Raw genomic sequence first — 14,349 nt, 5'->3', positions numbered from 1 at the left:
AGTAGTCCTCAATGTGTAACTATATGTCCAGTTTTTTTTAATAACCAGAGGTTAAGAGAAGTAAGCATTTTAACCTGAAGTTCAAACTAAACTCCCTCAGGAGGGCATACAATGGTCAAAGGTCTGGTTGAAAAACTTTTCTCCCATCCCTTTTTTGAAGGACTTAAGTTTTCCTAATCTTCTCCCTTCTCCACCCTCATCTTTCTTTAAAATGCCTGAGAATCCATCAATCTGGCCCTTTTGTGGGTGAGGAGCCTGGGTTTCTTGAGCCTAGTTGGGGAAGGACCACACTCAAATTACTGAGATACATTTTTAAAGATCCACTTCAATTTCCCAAGACGACTACTCTGAGGGCATATTGATAAATCTTTATTGACAAAATATTGACATTGACATACTTCTTGGAAGTATATAGTGTGTTAGAATTCTAACAAATTAACACAAAACACAAAAATATTTACATTCTGGTATAGAAGACATTAAGGAAGCATTTGTCACTCTCTTTAGTAAGTCCATGATCTTGGAATAGAAACTCAGTGCTTGAAAACTTGCTGCCGTGTGCTTGGCCACACTTAACATCATCCCCGCTAACTACAGTCCTTCAGGTTTTGCAACAGATAGATTTAAAGTTTGGAATAGGCATTGCAGTGAATGGTTGAACTCGGCCAATTTCTCCAACCACTGAAAGGAGAAGTTTGCATCAGGGTTTTAAGCCTCAGGATGTTAGGAAAGGGAATGTCCAAGAAATATAATTAATTTAGGGGTTTTTTTTCCCAGTACAAGTCCTGACTCTTTTTGTGGGCACCCTCCCCCGCCACCCCCAGCCCCCCCGTCGTCCTGCTCCCCGTTTCTCTGTAAGAGGACCACTATCGCTGAGCCTACTTCATTTAGCTTGCACAATAACTTTGACATCAGAAGGTATCAAAAAGTGTTTACAGACTGCACATTTCTTGGGAAAAAAAATCAAAATAAAAAGCACACAGAACCTGTCTTTAAAAGGAAAAGCAAATTACAATTCATTTTCGGTCTTTAAACACCATTCGCCCAACAACTGCTACATGCATTTCAAGGATTTGAAACAGGTGTGGGATGGGGCTAGATATGGAATTTTCGTTTTTTATTACTAATTATTTTTAAAGATGGGGGGGAAACACAGCGAAGTGCAACAACAAAAAAAAAAGTCCTGTGCCTGGTTGGGTCGTGGTTTTTATCATCATCATCATTTTTTAAGTGGACTGTGATAAACGGAATACCTGCCAATCATCTTGTCTCCCCGGTTTGGTGTTTGATTGACAGCTCCCCTTGTCAGAGTGCACGTTCAGCTTTCTCTCTCTCTCTCTCTCTTTCTCTCTCTCCCTCCCTCTTTCTCCTTCTCTCTGTCTCTCTCACTCAGCTGCCTCTTTAGACGAGGGTCGCTTGTTGATGAAGGAGCCTCCATCCTCTGCCATCTTGGCGCGGCCTCGGTTTGGGACCCTGTGCCCTCGCTGTCCAGAGTCTTCGCCGCATTCCGCTGCTCCCTCCGATTCCCTCTCCCTTTCTCGGTGAACGTGTATGCGGTTTGTTTTTGTTTTGTAGGGTTTTTTCCTTCTCCACCTCTCCCTGTCTCTTTTGCTCCATGTTGTCCGTTTCTGTGGGGTTAGGTTTATGCTTTTAATCATCTGAGGTCACGTCTATTTCCTCCGGACTCGCCTGCTTGGTGGCGATTCTCCACCGGTTAATATGGTGCGTCCCTTTTTTCTTTTGTTGCGAATCTGAGCCTTCTTCCTCCAGCTTCTGCCTTTTGAACTTTGTTCTTCGGTTCTGAAACCATACTTTTACCTGCGGGTGAGAGGCAGATGGGGTGCGTTAGTTCTTTCAGAGCACCCTTCTATCAAGTGCCTGATCGTTTCACCCAGCCCAGACTCCAGTTCCAGACTCAGCAAAGACCCAGCCCCCGAGATGCAAGTCCTAAGGTCCAGCCTCCCCAAGGCCTGCCCTCAGGGAGCAGGGCCCCTAGTGCGTGGTGGAAAAGAAGCCCAGCTCCCTGCCCTTCTGAGGCTTCCTGAAGAGCCTTTCCCCAGGGCCCTGTGGCCCGGAGTGCACTGAGCCCCATCTCTCCTGGCCCTGCAGAGGGCATCTATATCCCGCTGAGAGCAAAGCCTTGCAAAGCATGGGAAGCCCCTACAAAAATAATAAGTGATTAAAAGAAAAAGAGACATGTCCCTAACTCCCTCCAGCAAGCGAGTGCAAGAGAGACCTCAGTCCGCCGCTGCTGCAGCTTCCCTCAGGGCCCAATGTGCTTTCTATTTTCTGCTGGTCTGGGCGGCGTTTCCTAAATATAGCGTCTCCTCTTCGTGGCGGGGGCCCTGGGTAGGCGATCAGGGTTTGCCTGAGCTGCATCCTCCGTGCGGGGGACTCTCACAGGTGAGCAGGAAGGGGATGGGGCTGGAGGAGGCCAGGAGGGACATGGAGTGTGTAGGCCTCCAGACCAACCCAGCTGTACCTTTATAGCTAGGAAAATGAGTTCAAAACTGAAAGCTTCTGAAAGACCGTGGGTTACACGGAAAGTAAGAGAGAAACTAAGAGAAGGGGAGGTGACAGCAAGCCCCCTCTTCCCTCCTTCTAAACAGCCCCGGAACAGGCTGCTGGTCACACAACCTCGGACCCCAGTCCCATCACTTCCCACCAGGGTGGGGCTGGAGGCCCGGCCTCACCAGAGCGGCTGTGAGAGGTCTCAGGAGCAATGAGGTGGGAGTCGGCTGCCATCCCACGGCCCCCTAGGAAAGCTGAGTCGTGGGTCCTCATTTAGCCACCAGACAGTAACACAGTCCAATCTTCCCAGCAGTGGGGTACAGGTAAGGGAGATGGCAGTAACTGCACCTCTGATACCCTCCCCCCACAACTCCTATCCTATCTGGATAACAGTACCCCACAGCCCAGTGCCAGTCCCTGGACCCCTGGGATCCATTCCATTCCCTCCTTTGAGGCCGCAGGCCGGTCCGTCTTGCTCTCCCGGAAAGCCACAGTCGCCCAAAGTGCTCCATGAAAAAGCTGAGCGGGAACAAGGCTGAATTTAATTTGCTTTGAGTTTGCTAATTGAGGGGGAGGACGGTTCATTTCTCCCCGGCGCTGGCCCAAGGCGCGCGTCGGTGCGCTCGGGGCTTGACACGCACACAAAGACTCCAGGCAGCGTGGGCAGCGAGGCGGACAAAGACCACCGCCGCCTCGGCTGTCCAGGAGAAATCAGCCGGGCCGCGCCTTGTGCCGGGCTCCGCACAAACCCGCCAGGCCCTCCTCGGTTTTGGGGTGGAGAACATGTTTTAAAACAAAAGCCTCGACCTTTCTGCGCTGCCCAGGAAAAGTGTTACAACTTAATCTGCCCAAAAAAACGTTACTGTTTGCTGGGAACTTTGACCCCGCCCTGCGGCTCCGTGTACAGTAGCGCCTACTGTAGTCCTAAACCCCCTCCCCACCCTAGTATAAACCCAAGCCAGGCCCGCCCAGGGACCCTGCTGTGCAGAAGGCCTGTGCCCTGAGGCAGACCCTCTCTGCAGCCTCTCAACTTTACTTCTCTGATATAGGGTACACACAGGACGCTTGCCCTCTACCTTCCTATTGCCCATCTCCTTCAGGGAAGTCACTGGAGCCGACGGTGTGAGCCGTGGGCTCACAGTCGCTCAGAACTCATCTTTAACCCACATCCTGTCCTTACCAGCCTCCAACTCCAAACACCCAGAAACCCCATTGTGCTCTCCCTCTTCCTGGACCCCAGCAGGGTCTTCACACTCTCATCAAAAGTCTCACTAGAAATGCAGGGATGTCTTAGCCAGGACATGCCCAACTGGACAGAGAAACAACTCGGCGCGTTTCCCCAGAACCTGGGGCAGATTGGCACTTACAGCCCCTTTCTGGAGCCCAACAAAGCCAGCACCTTGAGACATACATCCCGAGCCCAGGCGTGGAATCAGCTACCAGGACCTGTGCGGAAGGCCCTCACAGAGCTCCGTGCTCATGGGTGTGCTTGGGAGCCAGCTTTGGGGAGGGGGCGCACGCCTAGATGGGTTCCTCGCGCCCGGGCCGCAGTCACCTGAGTTTCCGTGAGGCTGAGGCTGTGTGCCAGCTGCTTCCTTTCGGCGCCCACCACGTAGTGATTCTTCTCAAAGGCGTGTTCCAGCCTTAGAAGCTGGGACGGGGAGAAGGCGGTTCGGATCCGCTTGGGCTTTCGGGCCAGCGCGTTGTGCAAAAGGAAACTCTCGGGGCTAGTGTCGTTCCCTGCGGGGAGCACAGCAGAAATCCCATTAGGGGGGCTGCTCTGACCCGAGCCGCGCACTTCTCCCGAGCCGGGCTGGCCCGGCACCGCGCTCAGGGCCTTCGCATAGCCGCGCCGCTCGACCTGCGGGGGCCGGTGGTCCTCCCAAGGGCTCACGAAGGGAACGCCTGCTCAGCTGCCCGGCCCGGAACGCCGGGTCTCCACCGGTGCGGCACCCAACCAGCCGCTGTCGCGCGGAGCTCAGTCCCCAGGCTCCTGACCTCGGCCGGCTCGGCAGCCGCCCTGGCGCCGCGGGCCTAGCCACCTCCTCGCCGGGCGCTGGAGGCAGGGGAGGGAGCCGCAGAGCCTGGCCAGGGTATTGGCGCCCACAACCCGAAGAAACTACTTTCTCTTCTTTCTAACCTCTCGGGGAACTTTGACCCACGGTGGAAAGGCGGCGGGCTGCTCTCCAGAGTTTTCTTGGAGATTTATTTTTAAATTATTTGTTTTATTACCCCTCCGGAAAAGTATAGAGGCGGGGCGAGTCGTTGAAGCCCGATCGGGACAGAAATCTGGCCGGCGGGTGTGCTTGGCTACAGCCGCTGCTGCCTCTCGCGAACTGGGCTCCGGGGCTCCCGGCTCCCGAGAACTAGAAGAGAAACGCGAGCGAAGGGATCGAAACCCAGGGGGTTACCGACTTGCAGACACCGCCAGGACAGTCTGTAACGCAGGAAGATCCCAGCGGCTCCGGGTCTGGTGAGGGGACCATGAGCATGACTGATAGCGAATGAGGAAGGGCAGCCCTAAACTTTTCAAGCAAAGCCTCAGAGTTTTGGGTTCACTCATTAGGATAGGAAATCGATTCACCGAAAACCCAAACAAAGAAAAACAAGCCGACAGTCCAGGCAGGATGCAGGCAAATCCAGTTCGGGATTAAGGGTAAAAGGCTTTTTGGGGTTTTTTTCCTTTGGTTTGATTTTTTAAAATATGGGGAGGGGGGTGACATCTACCCGATTCTAGGCTCCGGCAGGAACGCAATGGGTTAATGAATGGACAAGCCGCGGAGTATTGATCGGCTGCCGCCGGAGGTAGGTCTTTTACTGACTCCGATCCGTAAACTAATTACTCCTTTTTCTGAAGTTTTAACTCTCCTCCTCCCACCCCGTACCCAGAGAAAAACAAACAAATAAAAAATATCGCAAGAAATGAAAACACACGAACAGATATTTCCCTCTAAGACCGTTTCCTGACCAGGTTCTTTTTTTTTTTTTTTTTTTTTAAGAAAGAAAGAAAAACAAAAACCAGACCGAACCTGCCTTCCCGCTGTGGCTGCTCGGCGCCCCAATTAAGCAGGTCGCGGCGAGAGCGCCGAGCCCTGGAGCTTTCCTCCCTCACGGGTTCCCGCCCCTCCCCAGGCCTCCGAAAAGCAGGAAAGAAAAAACAAACCCCATACTTTTCTCCCGGGGCGCGAGGATCCTCTCGCCTCCAGAAGAGGGTGGAAGACTAAGAAGCCGCGGGTCTGGACTGAAGGGGCGCAAAGTGGGTGGTGAACAGGGTCGAACGCAGTCGAAAGCAAGCCTGGCGGCCGAGTCCTGTCCGCGCCCCTCGGAGCCAGGACGGTTGGGGGCATTGCCGAGGGTACCAGGAGCCTGGGGATCCCGCGGACTCTGGGCTCCGCGGCGCCGGGCACGCACAGCCCAGCCTGCTCTGATTCGAGCGCACTGGGGGACAACTTCTCCGTTCGCACCCCTTCCCAAAGGGTCAAGCGGCCCGCAGGCCATCACTCCAAACCAGTCGTAGCTTCGGAGACTGGGGATCGACACCACGCCCGGCCCCGCGCCGCCTAGTTTCCCAGCAGGGCGCGCTGGCCCGCGAGCCGGAGGAACCTCCGCCCAGGCCTTGCCAAGCGCCCACCCGGAGCAGGCCGGGGGCAGTGAAGGATGCGGCGGGAGCGGCGCGCTGCAGTTCCGCGACGTGGCACGTACCTTGGAAGCGATGACCCAGATATCGGTAGCGGTGGATGAGCCAGGGGTAGAAGGTGGACGGATCCCGCTGCTGCGAGGCGAATAGGGGGTGTGGCGAGTGCGAGGAGGGTAGGGGGTGGGCGGCCAGGGCGTGCGGCGGCGGCACCGGGTGCACTGGCACGGCGGGGTTGGGCGGGTGCGAGACCGCCTCGGCGAACACCAAGTCCGGGTTGGAGTAGACGCCCCTACCGGCGGCGGCGGCGGCGGCCGAGTGGAAGCCGTTGAGGAACGGATTTATGGGGCTGGAGTTAGCGTAGCTGAGTGCCGCGGGACGGATGGGGTCCTCGGAGCGCGAGGCGGGCAGGGGACTGTCCTTGGCCACCAGCGACTCGATGGTGAAGCAGCGCTTGGGCGCCGGCTGGAACATGCTGCGCCGAGGAGCGGGCGCCCTGGGCTCCCAGCTCCTGGCGACCGCCGCACGCTGCCTCCGCCGCCCGCTGCCCGCGGCGAGGACGGACGAGAATTGGGGACTCGTTTGTTTGGGGTGGGGGTGGGGGTGGGGGGAAGGAAAGGAAGAAAGAAAGGAAAGGAAAGGAAAAAGGAAAGGAGGGGGGAGGGAGAGGGAGAGGCAAAGCCGAGGATCCCGAGAATCTTGCACCAAACGCGCCCAACCTGAAGCGAGGGGGGAAAATTCTTCCAGAAGAATTTGCAGGCGTGGATTGGGGTAATTTTTTTTCTTTTTTTTTTTCTTTTTTCTTTTTTTTTTTTTTTTTTGGCGAGATGGCGTGGGGGGATCGGAGTTAGAGGCAGGGAGGAGAAGGGGGGAAAGTTCTCGGGGGAGGCAAAAAAAAAAAAGTTTTTTCTCCTCTGCAAAAGGCGGGCAGGGCGCCCTAAGTCCAAGGACAATCCATGGAAGTGTTCGCTTCTTCACAAGTTGTGCAAACGATTTGTTAGTTCATGAGCCTAATTAGTGCGGGGATCACATAAACAGCTTCCTCCGAAGCCTGGTAAATGGCTTGATGATTGGTCGCTATTACTCGCCCTGAGGTGGAAGGGGGGAGACTCTTTAAAGTGCGTCAGAGGGAGGTGAGCGCCTGGGAACCCGGAGGCCTGGATCCGGGCCGAGAGTGGAACGGAGTCGGCGCCGCCGCCTCGGCTGAGCCTTCTGCCGCCCACCGGGCGGCCGGGCTTCTCCGCGCCTTCGCCCCTCGCTCCCAGCTTACTCGCTCCTGCGGCGCCCGCTGCGGCTTCTCCTCCTCCTTCGCCTCCTCCTCTTCCTCCAGTTTCTTCTTCTCCTCCTCCTCTTCTTCCTCCTCTTCTTCTTCCTCCTCCTCTTTCCCCACCTACTCCCCCTCAGCCACCGCCTCCTCCTCCACCAGCACCACTCCCTCCGGGGCACCCCGGTCCCTGCAGAGTCCCTGGCCGGCGCCGCCTCCGCTGCGGCCCCCTGAATCCCGAGCCTGCCTCGCCCAAGCTGGTAGGACAGACGGACAGACAGATTCCTCTAGCCTAGCGCTCCGCCGCTGCTGCCTTACGCGGCCCCGCGTCGGGAGAACTGGGATCGCCCCAAGAGCACCGCGAGGGTAAGCGGGCGGGGGCTGCTTCCCGGGCTAAAGGCGCCGTTCGGTTTTACCAGTCCCCACACTTAGCAAAACTCCCAGCGGTTTCCTAGGCCAGGAGGGATCCTGGAGTGAGGGGTACGGGGTCCTCCCACCCCATCAACCACGCTTAGCCTCGAGGTCCCAGGGTCGGTGCGTTCGCGATTCTTGACCCGGCTCGTTCGTTTGCGAGTTGAGACCGGGAGCTGCCGACCCCGCCGGAGCAGTGGGCTTCCAACTCTCTCCCTCTGTCGCCCCACGGTCTCTAGCGTTTTCTGTCTGGGAGGGTGCTCACCTCCTTCCCCAAAACAATTCCTTCTGGAATATCTGGGACCGGCAGTCCAAGGTCAGGGGAGAGCCCGATATGGTGCTACTGTACTATTAAGGTTCCGTCGTAATTATTTTTGTCAGTGTAGTCAATGTTATTATTATTATAGATGATATTATTTTATTATTATTATTTCTATTATTATTATGCCATCTGTTGTCCCGGGGTTGGGGGGGGGGTGGTTGCTGTGCAAACCCAGTGCAACTAACGACTACGGATCGCATCTCCGGTCCCAGGCCGTGTCCGCATTTTCGAGCTCGCCTTCGGTTTTGGGATGATTTTAGGACCGAGTTCCCTCGTCCCCATTGGCTCGCGCGGCGGCATAATTATGATCACATCCCCAGGCTCCTGGCGCTGCTCTCTGTTTATTGGTGGTTAAAGATCTATTATCTATTCATCAGCCGCCTCTTTTTTCCTTTTTTTCTTTTTGCCAATTACATTCTTCTAAAGTGAAGTACCAGCAGGTATTTTGCACGTTTACAATTAATGATAAAAAAAAAATTCTAGCGTCGTTTAAAACTATTACTCCCAGGCCCCTGTCATTTCTCCTAAGAACGCAGAAATGCCTGTGTTTGGTGACTAGGTTGCCGTGAAACCTGGGAAGCCGATGGGAATGGGAGGAGAAGAGTGAAGTCCACCGTGAGCCAGGCTGCACTGCCACCAGATGCATAGTTGAGGGGACAGGTCTCAGGACAAGCTACCTGCTTCCTCCCTTGGTTTCATCTGGTGTATATTTATGTTTGTGTCAATTACTCCTTTATTCCAGATATAATGTTGTGTTGGGGCAAGTGTCCAAAAACCTCTTTTGGGAAACCAGGCAAGACACGAGTTGGGAGCAGTGTTTTCCGGGGTTGTCAGGGCACCAGACAGATTCGTGAGGAACTGGCAGAGATCATCTTTGTTGCCCCCGCCCCACACCTTCCCGGGGAACACACATACACATCTTCACACATGAGACAGGTGTGCGCCTCAGCTTTGCCCTCACAGTGGGAGACACCTGCCTTTCCCTTAGGCTTCGAAGTTCTGGGCTGGGGTCCTAGCCCAGTATTGTCCCTCTGTCAGTTCCAGGTGGCTTTGCTTTCTCCTCCTCCCCTTTTTCCAGGCCCAAAGATTCTGGGCTTTGGATCCAGCCCTTGGGGTAGGGGTGCACTTAAAGATGCACCTCCCTTGGGCCTGGACCACTGTCCCCCAAAATATTGTCTACAGTTTGGAAATCCCTCTCTCAATTAGGCTGTGGGGTTAGAGGCCTCTCCTCTAACCCCAGCTAGGCCAGCAGGGAGCCTGAAGACATGGCAGAGGGGGGAGGTATTTTGGCTGTGCCCAGCCAGTAAGCTTAGGGTGGAGCTAGAGGTCCGCCCTCGGGTTTTTGAGGCTGGAAACAAACACTCAGCTTAGGCAGACTGTGCATCCTGAATCCTGGCAAGCAGGAGAGTGCACCTTTCATGCAAACTTCAGAAGGAGGACTGGAGGGCCAGATTCTGGCAGTGCCCTCAGGCCAGACCCTCCAAACTCAGCCTGAGACTCAGAGGTTGCAAACTGGAGCCACTGAAACTCCACCCTTAGTGATCTTGGATGGGGGCATAAAAGTCATTGACCTTTAGGGCAACAGGTATCCAGTCTGTCTGGGAGATTGGGTGAGACCCAGATGGTTTGTGATGTATAAGGGTGATGGGTGCCTTCCCTCTTTTAAAACTTGCAGCCCTGGGCGCTAAGGTGCAATCGTTATTCCCTTAACCAGGACGGTGTTGGGCTGGAGATGGGACCCCTCAGCCTTCTGCCCCAGGCAGGGACATCTGGCTGCAGTAGAGGGGTAGAGTGCTCCACAGTCCCACTTCAGTCAGTTGGCATCCTCTGCAGGCCACCTGCCTTTTATAAACTGCCCTTCTGTGGCCAGGTTTGCCCCAGGGGCTCTAGCTAGCCAACACGTAGGCAGGGGTAAAGGGGCAGCAGGATCTGAGATCTGGTGTCCCCCTTCCTGAAGGAACCAGGATATGCTAGTTCCTCTGCTCCAAGTGCTGCTAGACCCGAGCTGCACTCCAGCCCCTTGAAGGAGAAGCAGGTTTCCAGTGAGTCGGGCAGTTCAGAACCCCAGAAGCTGGGTAATCTATGCTAATTCATGCATGGGTAATCTATGCTAATTCCCGGGGCCAGAGGAGCCCGGGAAGGTTCGCGGGGTCTGGCCCCGATGTGCAGGGAAATTAACTAGGATAGTAACTCATTAACCGGGCTGGCCAGTGGAGTCGTGCCAGGGCACTGGGCACTGTGGTCTGGACTGGACCCTAAGCTCCTAGATGGCGCAGCTGCCCTGCCACTCAACTTTATTTGTGGATTTAGCCACCTTTGTTCCTTAGCTGCCCAAGGAGTGGGTGTTTGGTTAAGTAGCCCTGCATGGAGTGGGAGATGTGGGGATTTCAGAGGCTACAGCTTAGAGCAAGGGGCTTCCTCCCTCTGCCCTATGTGTGCCCCAAGCCACTGCTGCCTCTTGGGCTCTGTAGACTGAGGAATCTACCTTTTCAGGCAGCTGGACTAGCAGACACATTCAAACGTTCTAATTCCGAATCTGTCACTGAATGACCTTGGGCAACACAGAAACCTCCCCACCTCATTTTGTCATATGTAAAAATACAGCCAATGCTGTCTGGGAGGCAGTGGGGAGTAGCAGTGGGCTTGTTTTGGAGAAAGATAGAACTATCCTACTTCCTGATTGTGGTGGTATTTACATGACTCTATGTGTTTTTCAAAACTCACAGAACCATATACTACAAAGGGTGAGTTTTACTATATGTAATTATACTTTAATACACCTGCCCCCATCCCCCAAGATGAGAGACTTGCATTTACAGCTTAACTGTGTGACCTTGGGCAAGTTACCTAACTTCTCTGTGCCTCGGTTTTCTCTTCTCTGAAATGGGAATAAATAATATAGTACCTTTGCTCTGGGTTTGTTCAATGAGATAAACAAAGTAAAGTGCTTAGACAGTGTCTGGCACATAATGAACTACAATAAAAGTTTGCTCCTGTCCTTGATGCTGCTATTACATACCCACCTCCAAGGCTTGTTACTGGGTTTCAGAGACTGTGAACAATATAGCTGTACAAACATCAGCTAATGCTGACACTCCTGCCACACTCCTCCGTGCTCCCCCAAAAGCTGAGAGCTTTTTAAGGGAGATTTTGGGGTGAGCAAGGCCTGGAGTCCTGGCTCCTTGGTTGGTGTCAAAGGGCGGAGACTCCTGGGGATCTCTGATAAGCATCTGCTAGGAGTTTCCTGCAAGGTGCCCCTGGGCTTCAAAGGAGCAAAGGGCAGTGCTTCACTATAGCTGCGCTCCGTGCTAGGCCTGTGAGGTACCTGGGGTGGGTGCATGGCCTCCTGCAACTGAGAATAGGTGTGTGGGAGCTGTCTGGGGTCACCACCTGTGTGACTTTCACCTTCTTAAGCCACGGTTGACTCATCTGTGAAAAGGAAATAGCGATGTGTTAACGGTTGTTGAGAGAGTGAGTGAGCTCATATTTAGCACACTGTTAGCGTTCATCACATTTTAGTTATTGCTAGGCCATGGCCTTGTGCCGTCGAAGCTACCCGCTGCACTCTGCCACGTCCCTGATCGCCGAGGTTCTGGTCCTCACGTTGAACCAGAATGCTGAGCCCGCCCTGTGCTCCCGCGGCTCGCCGCGGACCGCACCGACGCCCGTGAAGGGCGAGCCCTTTCCCGGCCCGAGGCGCGAGAACGATGTCCCGAGTTGGAAAGGCCTCGGGGGCGTTAAGAATTCCTCCAACCTACTGAGATCCCCAGTCACGCCGGCCTCTCCGAACGCGCAGGGTGGCGGTGAGAAAACGAAAAGTATAATTAATGCCCTAAAAACATTTTTTTTAAATTATTACGACAAATCCCTTTCTGGCGTCTTCCCCAGAGGCCTCTCGCCAGGCGGGCGCGGCGACCCGGGGCCCCGATCGGCGTGAGCGCAGCGGCGCCTAGTGGCGAGGGCCGGGCGCGGGCGCGGTACCCACCGCACCCCCGAGCCCGAGGGCGGGGGAGCGCTGGGGTCGCTCCACACTGCCAAAGTCTCGCCTAGGCCGTCATCCAGGCCAGTGGAGGGGTTAAAGGAGGCTCACTGGCTACGGAGGAGCCCGGATGGCTTGGAAGTGCGTCCCTCCTGCCTCCATCAGCTCCAGCTCTTGGCTTGAGAGTTCGCCATCCACGCTGGAATTCCAGCTCCAGTAGGCTTCCTTCCGAAGGGGGCGCAGAGGTGGGCTGGAGTGGGACAGGTTCTGCTCTAAGAAGGACTAGGAAGCCGTGATCACCTGTGCAGCCACAATTCCATGCCTGAGGTCCCATATCTCCCGGCCCAACCCAGGTGGTTCAGAGAACAGGCCTGGGACGGCCTGCGCGGGCCCTGCCTGGGGTGGAGTAGGAAGAGCTGCGGTCCCGGGGTGCGACTCTCTCAGATCCGCGCCCCCTCGCGGCTGGCTGAAGACGCCCGACACAGGGGGTCCTTGGTTTTGGCAGGGGTGGCGATTGATTACCACACACTCCTAGCAGCGCACATTGACTAGCCCATTCCTCTCGGAGCGCGCGGACCCCATCCATCCCGGGGCAGCCTGGCTCCTCCGGTGATGTGGGGCCGTGGAATTCGCTTGGGCTTCACTGGAAACCCGTGTCATAGCAAGGCGGCCTGGGAGCGGCGCCCTCAGCATAACTGCTTGGAGCTCCGAGCCCTTGCGGCAGGGTTTTGACCCTGGCCCTGGGCTCCGCGGGTGGCTGCAGGGGCGCTGTCCTCCTCTGGACATCCGCGCGAACCTCTGCGTCTCCGGAGATCTATCCGTTTTGAGACCCAAAGTTTCAGTGACGCATGGAGCCACTGGCAGGACCCCACCGTCGGGTTTTATCTCCTTCATCACGTTGAAACTCGTCACTCCCTCACCACACACACGCTGTCTCGATTCATTATTGAAAGCAAGGAAACAGAACCAAAGGGGTTTCCAGTTTCTTTCTCCCTCAGCTGCCTTCAAATGAAAGCCTAGGACCGAGCAGGGACTGGGAGGGACAGACAGACGTACACACAGACGGTGGTGCAGGAGCTAGGGAAGAAGTACACTCTCTCGTTCGGGCGCCAGCCCGGGATAGGGATGAAGACAGTTGCGTCTCCCTTGCACTCTCTCGGGATGGAGGGTGGGTGGGAGCGTGGCAAGTCGTTCCCATCGCCCCCAAAGCTACATCTCTATGAGCCCACCAGAGCGTGCACCGGCTCCTGAGTTCCCAGAGGACCAGCATGGGGAGCGGAAGCGGGGCGCACCTTCCACGCCTCTGCTGCGCTTTCTGGCTTTTCGTGTTTGAGGCTCTGCTCTCTGCCACTGATAGCCCGGCCGGCCTTTTAACTTGGAGTCTGGTCCTCGCCGGACAATGTAAGGCGCTACTTGGGTTTGTCAGCGTCCATCTAGGAGCCTATGCTACTTCTGAAACGCTGGCGTCCCAGGAGCCTCACTCTCAGGGGCTTAATCGTCTCTTCCTTTAATACTTCCCCATTTTCTGGACGTGGGGGCTGGGCTGGGGCTTGGAGGGGAAATCCAGCCAACTGAGGAAAAAAAGGAAACTGGAGGTTTTTTATTTTGGACTCTGCGGCCCTCCTTGAAACATGGGGAGGATTGGGGCAAGACTTACAAGAAAACTAACAATTCCTCTCATCTGTATCGAGTTTTAGCAATTTTTAAAAAGTATGTGTGCTCAAGCCCATGATTTCAGTGAACATCACAACCTGGTGTGGTCAGTTAGGGAAACAGTCGTGATACCCACTTTTCAGATGAGAAAACTGAGGCTCAGGGAAGTTACAAAAATCACTCCGCGCACCCCCACCTCCTGGCCATGGGTGCAGTGATCACTCCACTTGGAGCCCTGGGAAGACCACCCTCTCCTCCCCGCCCACAGGAGTCAGCCGCCCGCACTCAAGCCAAGGAGAAAAGGCAGGGGAGAATGCCCTGCAGGTGGGCCGGGGTGCACGCGCAAGGTTCGCCCGGGCGGCCCCACTTAATGTCACTCTGGCTCTTGCCTCCTATGCACCCGCTCACCGTTGACCTCCGGGCCCGCTCTTCCCGGCCTCAGGCCCTGCCCTCTTTCTTCTTCCTGGTTTAGCTCCTGCGGTCTCCAGCCCCGAGTTTAGGACTGGAAGGCGGAGGGTGGTCGGTGGCCTCGCCGCTGCCAGTGAGCCGAAGCTCGGGCAGGGCAAGCGCTGCGT

At 55.5% G+C, this 14,349-nt stretch overlaps 1 protein-coding gene across 2 annotated transcripts; it reads right to left on the bottom strand.

The window, feature by feature from the left end:
* Positions 1-346: 346 nt before the first annotated feature.
* On the bottom strand, positions 347-14,349 carry EMX2 (empty spiracles homeobox 2). Of its 2 annotated transcripts, XM_003825633.5 has the most exons (3): positions 6,214-7,791; positions 4,067-4,251; positions 347-1,818 (listed from the first exon to the last, which is right to left on the bottom strand). In XM_003825633.5, the coding sequence occupies exons 1-3, from the start codon at positions 6,617-6,619 to the stop codon at positions 1,651-1,653; spliced, it is 759 nt and encodes a 252-aa protein (XP_003825681.1). In that variant the 5' UTR covers positions 6,620-7,791; the 3' UTR covers positions 347-1,650. The 2 variants fall into 2 exon arrangements, with proteins under 2 accessions (XP_003825681.1, XP_008949212.1); XM_008950964.4 differs by lacking the exon at positions 4,067-4,251 and having other exon boundaries at positions 1,715-1,818; positions 6,214-14,349.

Source organism: Pan paniscus, chromosome 8, assembly GCF_029289425.2.
Source record: "Pan paniscus chromosome 8, NHGRI_mPanPan1-v2.0_pri, whole genome shotgun sequence".
Lineage (NCBI taxonomy): Eukaryota > Metazoa > Chordata > Mammalia > Primates > Hominidae > Pan > Pan paniscus.
This window is presented reverse-complemented; position numbering and strand designations above follow the sequence as displayed.

What these genes read in the sequence shown, in the direction of transcription:
- EMX2 (XM_003825633.5), bottom strand. Translation starts at nt 6,619, where the DNA reads ATGTTCCAGCCGGCGCCCAAGCGCTGCTTCACCATCGAGTCGCTGGTG. An exon ending in TCTGGGTCATCGCTTCCAAG is followed by an intron (nt 4,252 to 6,213) that starts GTACGTGCCACG and finishes TGCTCCCCGCAG; the next exon opens with GGAACGACACTAGCCCCGAG. An exon ending in TCAGCCTCACGGAAACTCAG is followed by an intron (nt 1,819 to 4,066) that starts GTGACTGCGGCC and finishes TCTCACCCGCAG; the next exon opens with GTAAAAGTATGGTTTCAGAA.